This window comes from Pseudophryne corroboree, chromosome 1 (assembly GCF_028390025.1).
Source record: "Pseudophryne corroboree isolate aPseCor3 chromosome 1, aPseCor3.hap2, whole genome shotgun sequence".
Classification (NCBI taxonomy): domain Eukaryota; kingdom Metazoa; phylum Chordata; class Amphibia; order Anura; family Myobatrachidae; genus Pseudophryne; species Pseudophryne corroboree.
The window spans coordinates 40,061,625-40,077,231 of NC_086444.1; the positions used below are offsets into that span (position 1 = coordinate 40,061,625).

The window sequence follows — 15,607 nt, forward strand, 5'->3', positions numbered from 1 at the left end:
GACTGGTTCAAATTTTCAAGTTCTATCGGTTATGGTGTCAACTGTTTAGTTGTCAGTAACGTTATGTGTCAACTTTATTGTTGTCCGTTATGTTATATGTAATTCTCCATTGTCAACCTCTCTATCGCTCCTGTTCGGCTCAGTAAAAAACACTGAGGTACTCTGGGAATATGGAGGGGAGGAGAGTTACTAAATTTAAATATTCAGTGCCTTTGTTCTGCTAAAGCCGTCCATATCCCAAGAGTACTCCAGTGCCCCCTATGGATTCAAAGAAAAGGATTTACCTGGTAAGTACCAAAATCCTATTTTTGGGATTGTGGGAGGAAACCGCAGTACCCGGAGGAAACCCACGCAAGTACGGGGAGAATATACAAACTCTACACAGTTAGGACCATGGTGGGAATTGAACCCATGACCTCAGAGCTGTGAGGCAGTAATGCTAACCATTACACCATCCGCACTGCCCATTTTGCATATGTGCTGTTCTTTTGTTCTCACCAATTGGTTAAATAAAGCTTTTCTTTCTCTGACGTCCTAAGTGGATGCTGGGACTCCGTAAGGACCATGGGGAATAGCGGCTCCGCAGGAGACTGGACACAACTAAAGAAAGCTTTAGGACTACCTGGTGTGCACTGGCTCCTCCCACTATGACCCTCCTCCAGACCTCAGTTAGAATCTTGTGCCCGGCTGAGCTGGATGCACACTAGGGGCTCTCCTGAGCTCCTAGAAAGAAAGTATATTTTAGGTTTTTTATTTTACAGTGAGATCTGCTGGCAACAGACTCACTGCAGCGAGGGACTAAGGGGAGAAGAAGCGAACCTACCTAACTGGTGGTAGCTTGGGCTTCTTAGGCTACTGGACACCATTAGCTCCAGAGGGATCGACCACAGGACCCGACCTCGATGTTCGGTCCCGGAGCTGCGCCGCCGGCCCCCTTACAGAGCCAGAAGCAAGAAGTGTTCCGGAAAATCGGCGGCAGAAGACTTCTGTCTTCAACAAGGTAGCGCACAGCACTGCAGCTGTGCGCCATTGCTCCTCATGCACACCTCACACTCCGGTCACTGATGGGTGCAGGGCGCTGGGGGGGGGCGCCCTGAGGGCAATATAATACACCTTGGCTGGCAAATCTACACCATATATAGTCAGGAAGGCTATATAGGTGTAAAAATACCCCTGCCAGAATTCCAGAAAAAGCGGGAGAAGTCCGCCGGAAAAGGGGCGGGGCTATCTCCCTCAGCACACTGGCGCCATTTTTTCTTCACAGTACAGCTGGAAGACAGCTCCCCAGGCTTTCCCCTGTAGTTTTCAGGCTCAAAGGGTTAAAAAGAGAGGGTGGGCACTAAATTTAGGCGCAATATGTGTATACAAGCAGCTATTGGGGGAAAAATCACTCAGTTATAGTGTTAATCCCTGCATTATATAGCGCTCTGGTGTGTGCTGGCATACTCTCTCTCTGTCTCCCCAAAGGACTTTGTGGGGTCCTGTCCTCAGTCAGAGCATTCCCTGTGTGTGTGCGGTGTGTCGGTACGGCTGTGTCGACATGTTGGATGAGGAAGGTTACGTGGAGGCGGAGCAGAGGCCGATAAATGGGATGTCGCCCCCTGTGGGGCCGACACCAGAGTGGATGGATAGGTGGAAGGTATTAACCGACAATGTCAACTCCTTCCATAAAAGGCTGGATGACGTAACAGCTGTGGGACAGCCGGCTTCTCAGCCCGCGCCTGCCCAGGCGTCTCAAAGGCCATCAGGGGCTCAAAAAAACGCCCGTTACCTCAGATGGCAGACACAGATGTCGACACGGAGTCTGACTCCAGTGTCAACGAGGTTGAGACATATACACAATCCACTAGGAACATCCGTTGCATGATCTCGGCAATGAAAAATGTGTTACACAGTTCTGACATGAACCCAAGTACCACATAAAAGGGGTTTTATGTTTGGGGAGAAAAAGCAGCCAGTGTTTTGTTCCCCCATCAGATGAGTGAATGAAGTGTGTAAAGAGCGTGGGTTCCCCCGATAGGAAACTGGTAATTTCTAAAAAGTTACTGCTGGCGTACCCTTTCCCGCCAGAGGATAGGTCACGTTGGGAGATATCCCCTAGGGTGGATAAGGCGCTCACACGTTTGTCAAAAAAGGTGGCACTGCTGTCTTGGGATACGGCCACTTTGAAGGAGCCTGCTGATAAAAAGCAGGAGGCTATCCTGAAGTCTGTATATACACACTCAGGTACTATACTGAGACCTGCAATTGCCTCAGCATAAATAGTGCTGCTGCAGCGTGGTCTGCTACCCTGTCAGATAATATTAATACCCTAAGACAGGGATATTATTTGCTAACATAGAGCATATTAAACGACGTCGTCTTATATATGAGGGATGCACAGAGGGATATTTGCCGGCTGGCATCCAGAATTAATGCAATGTCCATTCTGCCAGGAGGGTATTACAGACCCGGCAGTGGACAGGTGATGCTGCCTTTAAAAGGCACATGGAGATTCAGCCTTATAAGGGTGAGGAATTGTTTGGGGATGGTCTCTGGGACCTCGTATCCACAGCAACAGCTGGGAAGAAAAACTTTTACCTCAGGTTTCCTCACAGCCTAAGAAAGCACCGTATTTTCAGGTACAGTCCTTTCGGCTTCAGAAAAGCAAGCGGGTCAAAGGCGCTTCCTTTCTGCACAGAGACCAGGGAAGAAGGAAAAAGCTGCACCAGACAGCCAGTTCCCAGGATCAAAAATCTTCCCCCGCTTCCTCTGAGTCCACCGCATGACGCTGGGCTCCACAGGTGGAGACAGGTGCGGTGGGGGCGCGTCTCGGGAACTTCAGGGACCAGTGGGCTTGCCCACAGGTGGATCCCTAGGTTCTGCAAGTAGTATCACAGGGATACAGGCTGGAGTTCGAGGCGACTCCCCCTCGCCGTTACCTCACATCAGCCTTGCCTGCTGCCCTCGGAGAAAGGGAGGTAGTACTGGCGGCAATTCACAAGCTGTAATTCCAGCAGGTGAAATCAAGGTACCCCCTCCTTCAACAAGGTCGGGGTTACTATTCCAAAATGTTTGTGGTACCGAAACCATACGGTTCGGTGAGACCCATTCTAAAATTGAAATCCTTGAACACTTTTATACGAAGGTTCAAGTTCAAAATGGAATCGCTCAGGGCGATTATTGCAAGCCTGGAGAATTTCATGGTATCACTGGACATCAAGGATGCTTACCTGCATGTCCCTATTTACCCTCCTCACCAGGAGTACCTCAAAATTGTGGTACAGGATTGTCATTACCAATTCCAGACGTTGCCGTTGGTCTGTCCCCGGCACCGAGGGTATTTACCAAGGTAATGGCCGAAATAATTATCCCGTACTTGGACGATCTCCTTATAAAGGCGAGGTCCAGGGAGCAGTTGTTCGTCGGAGTAGCACTATCTCGGGAAGTGCTACAACAGCACGGCTGGATTCTGAATATTCCAAAGTCGCAGCTGGTTCCTACGACGCGTCTACTGTTCCTGGGTATGGTTCTGGACACAGAACAGGATAAAAAGGGTTTCTCCCGGAGGAGAAGTCCAAGGAGTTGTCGTCTCTAGACAGAGACCTCCTAATACAAATACAGGTGTCGGTGCATCAATGCACGCGAGCCCTGGGAAAGATGGTAGCTTCTTACGAAGAAATTCCATTCGCCAGGTCCCATGCAAGGATCTTCCAGTGGGATCTGTTGGACAAGTGGTCCGGGTCGCATCTTCAGATGCATGGGCGGATAACCCTGTCTCCAAGGGCCAGGGTGTCGCTGTGGTGGTGGCTGCAGAGTGCTCATCTTCTCGAGGGCCGCAGATTCGGCATACCGGACTGGGTCCTGTTGACCACGGATGCCAACCTTCGAGGCTGGGGGGCAGTCACACAGGGAAGAAACTTCCAAGGACTATGGACAAGTCAGGAGACTTCCCTACACAAAAATATTCTGGAACTAAGGGCCATTTACAATGCCCTAAGTCAGGCTAGACCCCTGCTTCAACACCGGCCGGTGCTGATCCAGTCAGACAACATCACGGCGGTCGCTCATGTAAACCGACAGGGCGGCACAAGAAGCAGGATGGCGATGGCAGAAGCCACAAGGATTCTCCGATGGGCGGAAAATCATGTGTTAGCACTGTCAGCAGTGTTCATTCCCGGAGTGGACAACTGGGAAGCAGACTTTCAGCAGACACGACCTCCACCCGGGAGAGTGGGGACTTCATCCAGAAGTCTTCCAAATGATTGTACACCGTTGGGAAAGGCCACAGGTGGACATGATGGCGTCCCGCCTCAACAAAAAGCTAAAAAGATATTGCGCCAGGTCAAGGGACCCTCAGGCGATAGCTGTGGACGCTCTGGTAACACCGTGGGTGTACCAGTCGGTGTATGTGTTCCCTTCTCTGCCTCTCATACCCAGGGTAATGAGAATAATAAGAAGGATAGGAGTAAGAACTATACTCATTGTTCCGGATTGGCCAAGAAGAGCTTGGTACCCAGAACTCCAAGAAATGATCTCAGAGGACCCATGGCCTCTGCCGCTCAGACAGGACCTGCTGCAGCAGGGGCCCTGTCTGTTCCAAGACTTACCGCGGCTGCGTTTGACGGCATGGCGGTTGAACGCCGGATCCTGAAGGAAAAGGGCATTCCGGAGGAAGTTATCCCTACGCTAATTAAAGCTAGGAAAGAAGTGAACGCAAACCATTATCACCGCATATGGCGGAAATATGTTGCGTACTGTGAGGCCGGAAGGCCCCAACGGAGGAATTTCAGCTAGGTCGATTTCTGCTCTTCCTACAGTCAGGGGTGACTTTGGGCCTAAAATTGGGTTCCATTAAGGTCCAGATTTCGGCTCTATCGATTTTCTTCCAAAAAAGAACTGACTTCACTGCCTGAAGTTCAGACTTTTGTAAAGGGAGTGCTGCATAGTCAGCCCCCGTTTGTGCCTCCAGTGGCACCGTGGGATCTCAACGTGGTGTTGGATTTCCTGAAGTCGCATTGGGTTGAGCCACTTAAATCCGTGGAGCTAAAATACCTCACGTGGAAAGTGGTCATGCTGTTGGCCTTGGCGTCGGCCAGGCGTGTATCAGAATTAGCTGCTTTATCATGCAAAAGCCCTTATCTAATTTTTTTATATGGATAGGGCGGAATTGAGGACTCGTTCCCAATTCCTTCCTAAGGTGGTATCAGTTTTTCATGTGAACCAACCTATTGTGGTGCCTGCGGCTACTTGGGACTTGGAGGATTCCAAGTTATTGGACGTAGTCAGGGCCCTGGAAAATATATGTTTCCAGGACGGCTGGAGTCAGGAAAACTGACTCGCTATTTATCCTGTATGCACCCAACAAGCTGGGTGCTCCTGCTTCTAAGCAGACTATTGCTCGCTGGATCTGTAGCACGATTCAACTTGCACATTCTGCGGCTGGACTGCCGCACCCTAAATCTGTGAAAGCCCATTCCACGAGGAAAGTGGGCTCTTCTTGGGCGGCTGCCCGAGGGGTCTCGGCTTTACAAATTTGCCGAGCGGTTACTTGGTCGGGTTCAAACACTTTTGCAAGAGTCTACAAGTTTGATACCCTGGCTGAGGAGGACCTAGAGTTTGCTCATTCGGTGCTGCAGAGTCATCCGCACTCTCCCGCCCGTTTGGGAGCTTTGGTATAATCCCCTTGGTCCTTACGGAGTCCCAGCATCCACTTAGGACGTCAGAGAAAATAAGATTTTACTCACCGGTAAATCTATTTCTCGTAGTCCGTAGTGGATGCTGTGCGCCCATCCCAAGTGCGGATTGTCTGCAATACTTGTATATAGTAGTTATTGCCTAACTAAAGGGTTATTGTTGAGCCATCTGTTGAGAGGCTCAGTTATATTTCATACTGTTAACTGGGTATAGTATCACGAGTTATACGGTGTGATTGGTTTGGCTGGTATGAGTCTTACCCGGGATTCAAAATCCTTCCTTATTGTGTCAGCTCTTCCGGGCACAGTATCCTAACTGAGGTCTGGAGGAGGGTCATAGTGGGAGGAGCCAGTGCACACCAGGTAGTCCTAAAGCTTTCTTTAGTTGTGCCCAGTCTCCTGCGGAGCCGCTATTCCCCATGGTCCTTACGGAGTCCCAGCATCCACTACGGACTACGAGAAATAAATTTACCGGTGAGTAAAATCTTATTTCTCTAACGTCCTAGTGGATGCTGGGGACTCCGTAAGGACCATGGGGAATAGACGGGCTCCGCAGGAGACTGGGCACTCTATAAGAAAGATTTGGTACCATCTGGTGTGCACTGGCTCCTCCCTCTATGCCCCTCCTCCAGACCTCAGTTAGATTTCTGTGCCCGGCCCGAGCTGGTTGCACACTAGGAGCTCTTCTGAGCTGCTAGAAAGAAAGTTTAAAATTAGGTTTTTTATTTTACAGTGAGACCTGCTGGCAACAGGCTCACTGCATCGTGGGACTAAGGGGAGAAGAAGCGAACCTACCTGCTTGCAGCTAGCTTGGGCTTCTTAGGCTACTGGACACCATTAGCTCCAGAGGGATCGACCGCAGGACTCGTCCTTGGTGTTCGTTCCCGGAGCCGCGCCGCCGTCCCCCTTACAGAGCCAGAAGCATGAAGATGGTCAGGAAAATCGGCGGCAGAAGACATCAGTCTTCACCAAGGTAGCGCACAGCACTGCAGCTGTGCGCCATTGCTCCTCATACACACTTCACACTCCGGTCACTGAGGGTGCAGGGCGCTGGGGGGGGGGGCGCCCTGAGCAGCAATAATATCACCTTGGCTGTCAAAAATAACCACATTATATAGTCCCAGAGGCTATATATGTGGTAATTACCCCTGCCAGAATTACAGAAAAAAGCGGGAGAAAGGCCGCCGAAAAAGGGGCGGCGCCTTCTCCCTCCGCACACTGGCGCCATTATTCCCTCACAGTTCCGCTGGAAGGAAGCTCCCTGACTCTCCCCTGCAGTCTACACTACGGAAAGGGTAAAAAAGAGAGGGGGGCACTAAATTTGGGCGCAGTTTAATATAATAAGCAGCTATAAAGGGTCATAATTCAGTTAGTCCCTGTATTATTATAGCGCTCTGATGTGTGCTGGCATACTTTCTCTCTGTCTCCCCAAAGGGCTTTTGTGGGGTCCTGTCTCCTTGTAAGAGCATTCCCTGTGTGTGTGCGGTGTGTCGGTACGGCTGTGTCGACATGTTTGATGAGGAGACTTATGTGGAGGCGGAGCAGATGCCTATTAATGTGATGTCACCCCCTGCGGGGCAGACACCTGAGTGGATGGATTTATGGAAGGAATTACGTGCAAGTGTCGACTCCTTACATAAAAAATTTGACGACATGCCAAATGCGGGACAGCCGGCTTCTCAGCTCGTGCCTGCCCAGACGATTCAAAGGCCGTCAGGGGCCCTGAAACGACCACTACCTCAGATGGCAGACACAGATGTCGACACGGATACTGATGCAAGTGTCGACGACGATGAGTCAAATTTAATGTCCACTAGGGCCATTTGTGGCATGATTGAGGCAATGAAAGAGGTATTACACCTTACTGATATAAACCCGGGTACCTCAAAGAAGGGTATTATGTTTGGGGAGAAAAACTACCTATAGTTTTTCCCCCATCTGAGGAATTGAATGAGGTGTGTGAAGAAGCGTGGGCTTTCCCCGATAAAAAATTGGTGATTTCAAAAAAATTACTAATGGCGTTCCCTTTCTCGTCAGAGGATAGGTCACGTTGGGAAACTACCCCTAGGGTGGATAAAGCGCTCACACTTTGTCTAAAAAGGTGGCACTACCGTCTCCGGATACGGCCGCCCTGAAGTAGAAAGCAGGAGGCTATCCTAAAATCTATTTACACACACACTGGTGTTATACTGAGACCAGCTATTACCTCAGCCTGGATGTGCAGTGCTGCTGCTGCTTGGTCAGATTCCCTGTCGGAAAATATTGACACCCTAGACAGAGACACTATATTGCTAACCATAGAGCATATAAAAGACTCGATCTTATACATGAGAGATGCACAGAGGGAGATCTGCCGGCTGGCATCTAGAATAAGTGCTTTGTCCATCTCTGCTAGGAGAGGCTTATGGTCTCGGCAGTGGACAGGAGATGCAGATTCTAAAAGGCACATGGAAGTTTTGCCTTATAAGGGTGAGGAGTTATTCGGGGACGGTCTCTCAGACCTTGTTTCCACAGCAACGGCTGGGAAGTCTGCATTTTTGCCCCATGTCCCCTCACAGCCTAAGAAAGCACCGTATTACCAAGTACAGTCCTTTCGACCCCAGAAAAACAGGCGCGGAAAAGGCGGGTCCTTTCTGTCTAGAGGCAGAGGAAGGGGGAAAAAGCTGCAACACACAGCCGGTTCCCAGGACCAAAAGTCCTCCCCCGCTTCTTCCAAATCAGCCGCATGACGGTGGGGCTCCACAGGCGGAGCCAGGTACGGTGGGGGGCCGCCTCAAAAATTTCAGCGATCAGTGGGCTCGCTCACGGGTGGATCCCTGGATCCTTCAAGTAGTATCTCAGGGGTACAAGCTGGAATTCGAGGCGCCGCTCCCCCGCCGTTTCCTCAAAACAGCCTTACCGACGACTCCATCGGGCAGGGAGGCTGTGCTAGAGGCCATTCACAAGCTGTATTTCCAGCAGGTGATAGTCAAGGTACCCCTACTTCAACAAGGCCGGGGCTACTATTCCACACTGTTTGTGGTACCGAAACCAGACGGTTCGGTGAGACCCATTTTAAATTTGAAATCCTTGAACACTTGCATAACAAAATTCAAGTTCAAGATGGAATCGCTCAGGGCGGTTATTGCAAGCCTGGACGAGGGGGATTACATGGTATCCCTGGACATCAAGGATGCTTACCTGCATGTCCCTATTTACCTTCCTCACCAGGAGTACCTCAGATTTGTGGTACAGGATTGCCATTACCAATTCCAGACACTACCGTTTGGACTGTTCACGGCACCGAGGGTGTTTACCAAGGTAATGGCAGAAATGATGATACTCCTTCGAAAAAAGGGAGTTTTAATTATCCCATACTTGGACGATCTCCTTATAAAGGCGAGGTCCAGGGAGCAGTTACTGGTCGGAGTAGCACTATCTCAGGAGGTGCTACAACAGCATGGCTGGATTCTGAACATTCCAAAGTCACAGCTGGTTCCTTCCACTCGCTTACTGTTCCTGGGGATGATTTTGGACACAGAACTGAAAAAAGTGTTTCTCCCGCAGGAGAAAGCCAAGGAGCTGTCATCTCTAGTCAGAGACCTCCTAAAACCAAAACGGGTATCGGTGCATCGTTGCACACGAGTCCTGGGAAAAATGGTGGCTTCATACGAAGCAATTCCATTCGGCAGGTTCCATGCGAGGACCTTCCAGTGGGACCTCTTGGACAAGTGGTCGGGATCGCATCTTCAGATGCATCAAATGATAACCCTGTTTCCAAGGACCAGGGTGTCTCTACTGTGGTGGCTGCAGAGTGCTCATCTTCTAGAGGGCCGCAGATTCGGCATACAGGACTGGGTCCTGGTGACCACGGATGCCAGCCTTCGAGGCTGGGGAGCAGACACACAGGGAAGAAACTTCCAAGGACTATGGTCAAGTCAGGAGACTTCCCTACATATAAATATTCTGGAACTAAGGGCCATTTACAATGCCCTAAGTCAGGCAAGACCCCTGCTTCAAAACCAGCCGGTACTGATCCAGTCAGACAACATCACGGCAGTCGCCCATGTGAACCGACAGGGCGGCACAAGAAGCAGGATGGCAATGGCAGAAGCCACAAGGATTCTCCGATGGGCGGAAAATCACGTACTAGCACTGTCGGCAGTGTTCATTCCGGGAGTGGACAACTGGGAAGCAGACTTCCTCAGCAGACACGACCTACACCCGGGAGAGTGGGGACTTCATCCAGAAGTCTTCCTACTGTTGGTAAACCGTTGGGAAAGGCCACAGGTGGACTTGATGGCGTCCCGCCTCAACAAAAAGCTAAAGAGATATTGCGCCAGATCAAGGGACCCTCAGGCGATAGCTGTGGACGCTCTAGTGACACCGTGGGTGTACCAGTCGGTTTATGTGTTCCCTCCTCTGCCTCTCATACCAAAGGTACTGAGAATAATAAGAAGGCGAGGAGTAAGAACGATACTCGTGGTTCCGGATTGGCCAAGAAGGGCTTGGTACCCGGAACTTCAGGAAATGATATCAGAGGACCCATGGCCTCTACCGCTCAGACAGGATCTGCTGCAGCAGGGGCCCTGTCTGTTCCAAGACTTACCGCGGCTGCGTTTGACGGCATGGCGGTTGAATTCCGGATCCTAAAGTAAAAGGGCATTCCAGTGGAAGTCATTCCTACGCTAATAAAAGCCAGGAAAGAAGTAACCGCGAACCATTATCACCGTATTTGGCGAAGATATGTTGCGTGGTGTGAGGCTCAGAAGGCCCCAACGGAGGAATTTCAGCTGGGTCGCTTTCTACACTTCCGGCAGTCGGGAGTGACTATGGGCCTAAAATTGGGTTCCATTAAAGTCCAGATTTCGGCCCTGTCGATTTTCTTCCAGAAAGAACTGTCTTCACTGCCTGAAGTTCAGACTTTTGTAAAGGGAGTGCTTCATATTCAGCCCCCTTTTGTGCCTCCCGTGGCACCTTGGGATCTCAATGTGGTGTTAAATTTCCTAAAATCACATTGGTTTGAACCACTTAAAACTGTGGATCTGAAATATCTCACGTGGAAAGTGGTCATGTTATTGGCCTTGGCTTCGGCCAGGCGTGTGTCAGAATTGGCGGCTTTGTCTTGTAAAAGCCCTTATCTGATTTTTCATATGGATAGGGCAGAATTGAGGACTCGTCCCCAGTTTCTCCCTAAGGTGGTATCTGCTTTTCACTTGAACCAACCTATTGTGGTGCCTGCGGCTACTGGGGACTTGGAGGAATCCAAGTTACTGGATGTAGTCAGGGCCCTGAAACTTTATGTTTCCAGGACGGCTGGAGTCAGAAAGACTGACTCGCTTTTTGTCCTGTACGCACCCAACAAGATAGGTGCTCCTGCTTCTAAGCAGTCTATTGCGCGCTGGATTTGTAGCACTATTCAGCTGGCGCATTCTGCGGTAGGCTTACCGCAGCCTAAATCTGTAAAAGCCCATTCCACGCGGAAGGTGGGCTCATCTTGGGCGGCTGCCCGAGGGGTCTCGGCTTTACAACTTTGCCGAGCTGCTACTTGGTCAGGGGCAAACACGTTTGCAAAATTCTACAAATTTGATACCCTGGCTGAGGAGGACCTTGAGTTCTCTCATTCGGTGCTGCAGAGTCATCCGCACTCTCCCGCCCGTTTGGGAGCTTTGGTATAATCCCCATGGTCCTTACGGAGTCCCCAGCATCCACTAGGACGTCAGAGAAAATAAGATTTTACTCACCGGTAAATCTATTTCTCGTAGTCCGTAGTGGATGCTGGGCGCCCGTCCCAAGTGCGGAGTGTCTGCAATACTTGTATATAGTTATTGCCTAATTAAAGGGTTATTATTGAGCCATCTGTTGAGAGGCTCAGTTATATTTCATACTGTTAACTGGGTATAGTATCACGAGTTATACGGTGTGATTGGTGTGGCTGGTATGAGTCTTACCCGGGATTCAAAAAATCCTTCCTTATTGTGTCAGCTCTTCCGGGCACAGTATCCTAACTGAGGTCTGGAGGAGGGGCATAGAGGGAGGAGCCAGTGCACACCAGATAGTACCAAATCTTTCTTATAGAGTGCCCAGTCTCCTGCGGAGCCCGTCTATTCCCCATGGTCCTTACGAAGTCCCCAGCATCCACTACGGACTACGAGAAATAGATTTACCGGTGAGTAAAATCTTATTTTTTTAAATACAGTTCTTTTGTTCTCACCAATTGGTTAAATAAAGCTTTTCTTTTTAAATCCAGTTTCTACTGTCGCATAACCTTCTACAGTTAGAAATTAGCTTACACTGGTCATCGGGTAACATTGGGTTAATATAACTATACTAGCGATGGTAACAATATTTATGTTGGTATTACCTTTCCACCCTGTAATGTGAACAATGTTCCCCCTGTAGGGATGTGCCCCACCTCCAAAAAATGGCGTTGAACAAAAGCGACCTGGCCGCCCGTTGAACATTACGTCTCTAGTTCGACTCTGTACTTCGGTGCCCAACCAAGTGTCCATCTCCTGGGCCTCAGAGATAGGAAAGGTGGGTGTGTTCCTAGTACCACACTCTTGCATTCATTGCCTGAGATTAGCATGATATATAAACGCCGGCCTCCTTTTCTCCTTTTCCCCCCATGTAGAGTTATTCCATGTCCGTATACTTGGTGCGGCAGCTGACGTCGGCAGTATTACTGCAGAAGCTAAAGATGAAAGGCATCCGGAATCCGGACCATTCCCGAGCGCTGAGTGAGTCTATGGTGTATTATACCTAGTCCTGGGTGTCCTTTCCAGCTGTTATTACACCTGATGGTAACTTGCCACATTACATTAACATCTATGTTCATAGAAAAAATAGCATATACAGGAATTTTATTCATTCAGGCTATTATAGAGATGGTATTTGGCCTCAGCCATGTGTGCTGTACAGCGATCTATATCATATTAGTATTCTTAACCCTGTAATATGTGGGGATTGTTTCTCTCAGTAAAGGAGAAGCTGACGGCTGATCCGGACAGTGAAATAGCCACGACCAGCCTGCGGGTCTCGTTGATGTGCCCTGTAAGTACCACTTTGTAGTAAGTACATCTACCTTATCTTCCTTGTTTGAAACCTTTGCTACTAAGAGCGCCCTCTTGTGAGGTATCTGTAGCTCTAAAGGTGCATACACACTAGGCGATAATAGTAAGTGGCGTCGCTCATTTTGCCCTTCCTGAGTGACGTCGTTTACTATAATGGCCAGTGTGTACGTTGCCAAACTACGTGCAATGCGCGGCCCCGCGGGTGCTTTAATGACCCTCGCTGACGACAGTGCATGCAGCTCATTTTGGACTGTCATCCAAAAGCTGCGTTCACGACCCGGCCGCGGTGTGACGTCACTGAGTGATATCGTTGTCATATCGCTCAGTGTGTAGGCACTGCCGCAAGCCGCCCCGGCAGGGAAGGGAACACACTAGGCGAGTGTGTACCCACCTTTAGAACAGGATTGTATCAGTGCAGTTTTCTGCTGGGAGTCAGAACAGCCCAAAGCTAGCGCTGTAAATGGACTCCTAACTCTGGAACACACTGCTACTGAAAGCTTTCATTTCTTCTTCAATATCATTATGATGGCTTAAGCTCTGTACTAGATAGGCATACAGGTAGTTTGTCCTGCCAGGTCGGTTCTGCATCACAGGATTAGTGTAGGTTTGGCCAGTTTGCTTAGGGGGGTCTTGTTTGCAGGGGCCATACTATGCTACAGTTCATAGACTGCCCAGACATGTCCTTCCTATCTGTTCAATAAGCTGGGACTGATGGTCCTAGAGGGTCCTTTGTCCCTTGGTATCCCTCGCAGGGTTTTTTGGGCAGCTGCTTCACCCTTGGCTTATCCTAGAACAGGCGTTGCCAACTTCGGTCCTCAAGGAACACTAACAGTCCAGGGGGTGGTCTTCAGTATGCCGACTGTCGGGATCCCGGCGCACAGTATGCCGTCGCCAGAATCCCGACAGCCGGCATACCGACACTTTCTCTGACGTCCTAGTGGATGCTGGGGACTCCGTAAGGACCATGGGGGATAGCGGCTCCGCAGGAGACTGGGCACAGCTAAGAAAGATTTAGGACTACCTGGTGTGCACTGGCTCCTCCCACTATGACCCTCCTCCAGACTTCAGTTAGAATCATGTGCCCGGCTGAGCTGGATGCACACTAGGGGCTCTCCTGAGCTCCTAGAGAGAAAGTATATTTTAGGTTTTTTATTTTACAGTGAGATCTGCTGGCAACAGACTCACTGCAGCGAGGGACTAAGGGGAGAAGATGCGAACCTACCTAACTGGTGGTAGCTTGGGCTTCTTAGGCTACTGGACACCATTAGCTCCAGAGGGATCGACCGCATGGAACCGGCCATTGATGTTCGGTCCCGGAGCCGCGCCGCCGGCCCCCTTACAGAGCCAGAAGCAAGAAGAATCCGGAAAATCGGCGGCAGAAGACATCAGTCTTCACCAAGGTAGCGCACAGCACTGCAGCTGTGCGCCATTGCTCCTCATACACACTTCGGTCACTGAGGGTGCAGGGCGCTGGGGGGGGGGGCGCCCTGAGAAGCAATATAAACACCTTGGCTGGCAAATATATCACAATATATAGCACCAGAGGCTATATATGTGATAAATACCCCTGCCAGAATCCATAAAAAAGCGGGAGAAAAGCCAGCCGAAAAAGGGGCGGAGCTATCTCCCTCAGCACACTGGCGCCATTTCTCCCTCACAGCTCAGCTGGAAGGAAGCTCCCTGGCTCTCCCCTGCAGTCTACACTACAGAAAGGGTAAAAAAGAGAGGGGGGGCACTAAATTTAGGCGCAATATACATATAGCAGCTATAAGGGGATATAATTTAGTTAATCCCTGTATTATATAGCGCTCTGGTGTGTGCTGGCATACTCTCTCTCTGTCTCCCCAAAGGGCTTTGTGGGGTCCTGTCTTCTGTCAGAGCATTCCCTGTGTGTGTGCGGTGTGTCGGTACGACTGTGTCGACATGTTTGATGAGGAGGCTTATGTGGAGGAGGAGCAGTTGCCTATAAATGTGTTGTCACCCCCTGCGGGGCAGACACCGGAGTGGATGGACTTGTGGAAGGAATTACGCGAAAGTGTCGACACCTTACATAAAAAATTTGACGACATGCCAAATGCGGGGCAGCCGGCTTCTCAGCCCGTGCCTGTCCAGACGTCTCAAAAGTCATCAGGGGCTCTAAAACGCCCGTTACCTCAGATGGCAGATACAGATGTCGACACGGATACTGATACCAGTGTCGACGACGAAGAGACTAATGTAATGTCCAATAGGGCCACTCGTTATATGATTGAGGCAATAAAAAATGTTTTACACATTTCTGAGGTGACCCCAAGTACCACAAAGAAGGGTATTATGTTTGGGGAGAAAAAACTACCAGTAGTTTCTCTAACGTCCTAAGTGGATGCTGGGGACTCCGTAAGGACCATGGGGAATAGCGGCTCCGCAGGAGACTGGGCACATCTAAAGAAAGCTTTAGGACTAACTGGTGTGCACTGGCTCCTCCCCCTATGACCCTCCTCCAAGCCTCAGTTAGATCTTTGTGCCCGAACGAGAAGGGTGCACACTAGGGGCTCTCCTGAGCTTCTTAGTGAAAGTTTTAGTTAGGTTTTTTATTTTCAGTGAGACCTGCTGGCAACAGGCTCACTGCATCGAGGGACTAAGGGGAGAAGAAGCGAACTCACCTGCGTGCAGAGTGGATTGGGCTTCTTAGGCTACTGGACATTAGCTCCAGAGGGACGATCACAGGTCCAGCCTGGATGGGTCCCAGAGCCGCGCCGCCGGCCCCCTTACAGAGCCAGAAGGCAGAAGAGGTCCGGAAAATCGGCGGCAGAAGACGTCCTGTCTTCAACAAGGTAGCGCACAGCACTGCAGCTGTGCGCCATTGCTCTCAGCACACTTCACACTCCGGTCACTGAGGGT

The 15,607-nt window shown here is 50.2% G+C and overlaps 1 protein-coding gene across 6 annotated transcripts in view; it reads left to right on the plus strand.

Moving 5' to 3' along the window:
• PIAS2 (protein inhibitor of activated STAT 2) overlaps positions 1 to 15,607 on the plus strand; it is a 160,993-nt gene that overhangs the window by 100,667 nt on the left and 44,719 nt on the right. For all 6 annotated transcript variants that reach the window (XM_063958454.1, XM_063958419.1, XM_063958427.1 and 3 more), the window contains exons 6-8: positions 12,057 to 12,191; positions 12,289 to 12,394; positions 12,634 to 12,707. In XM_063958454.1, coding sequence (XP_063814524.1) covers positions 12,057 to 12,191; positions 12,289 to 12,394; positions 12,634 to 12,707 — 315 coding nt within the window. The remainder of the gene's footprint in view (positions 1 to 12,056; positions 12,192 to 12,288; positions 12,395 to 12,633; positions 12,708 to 15,607) is intronic.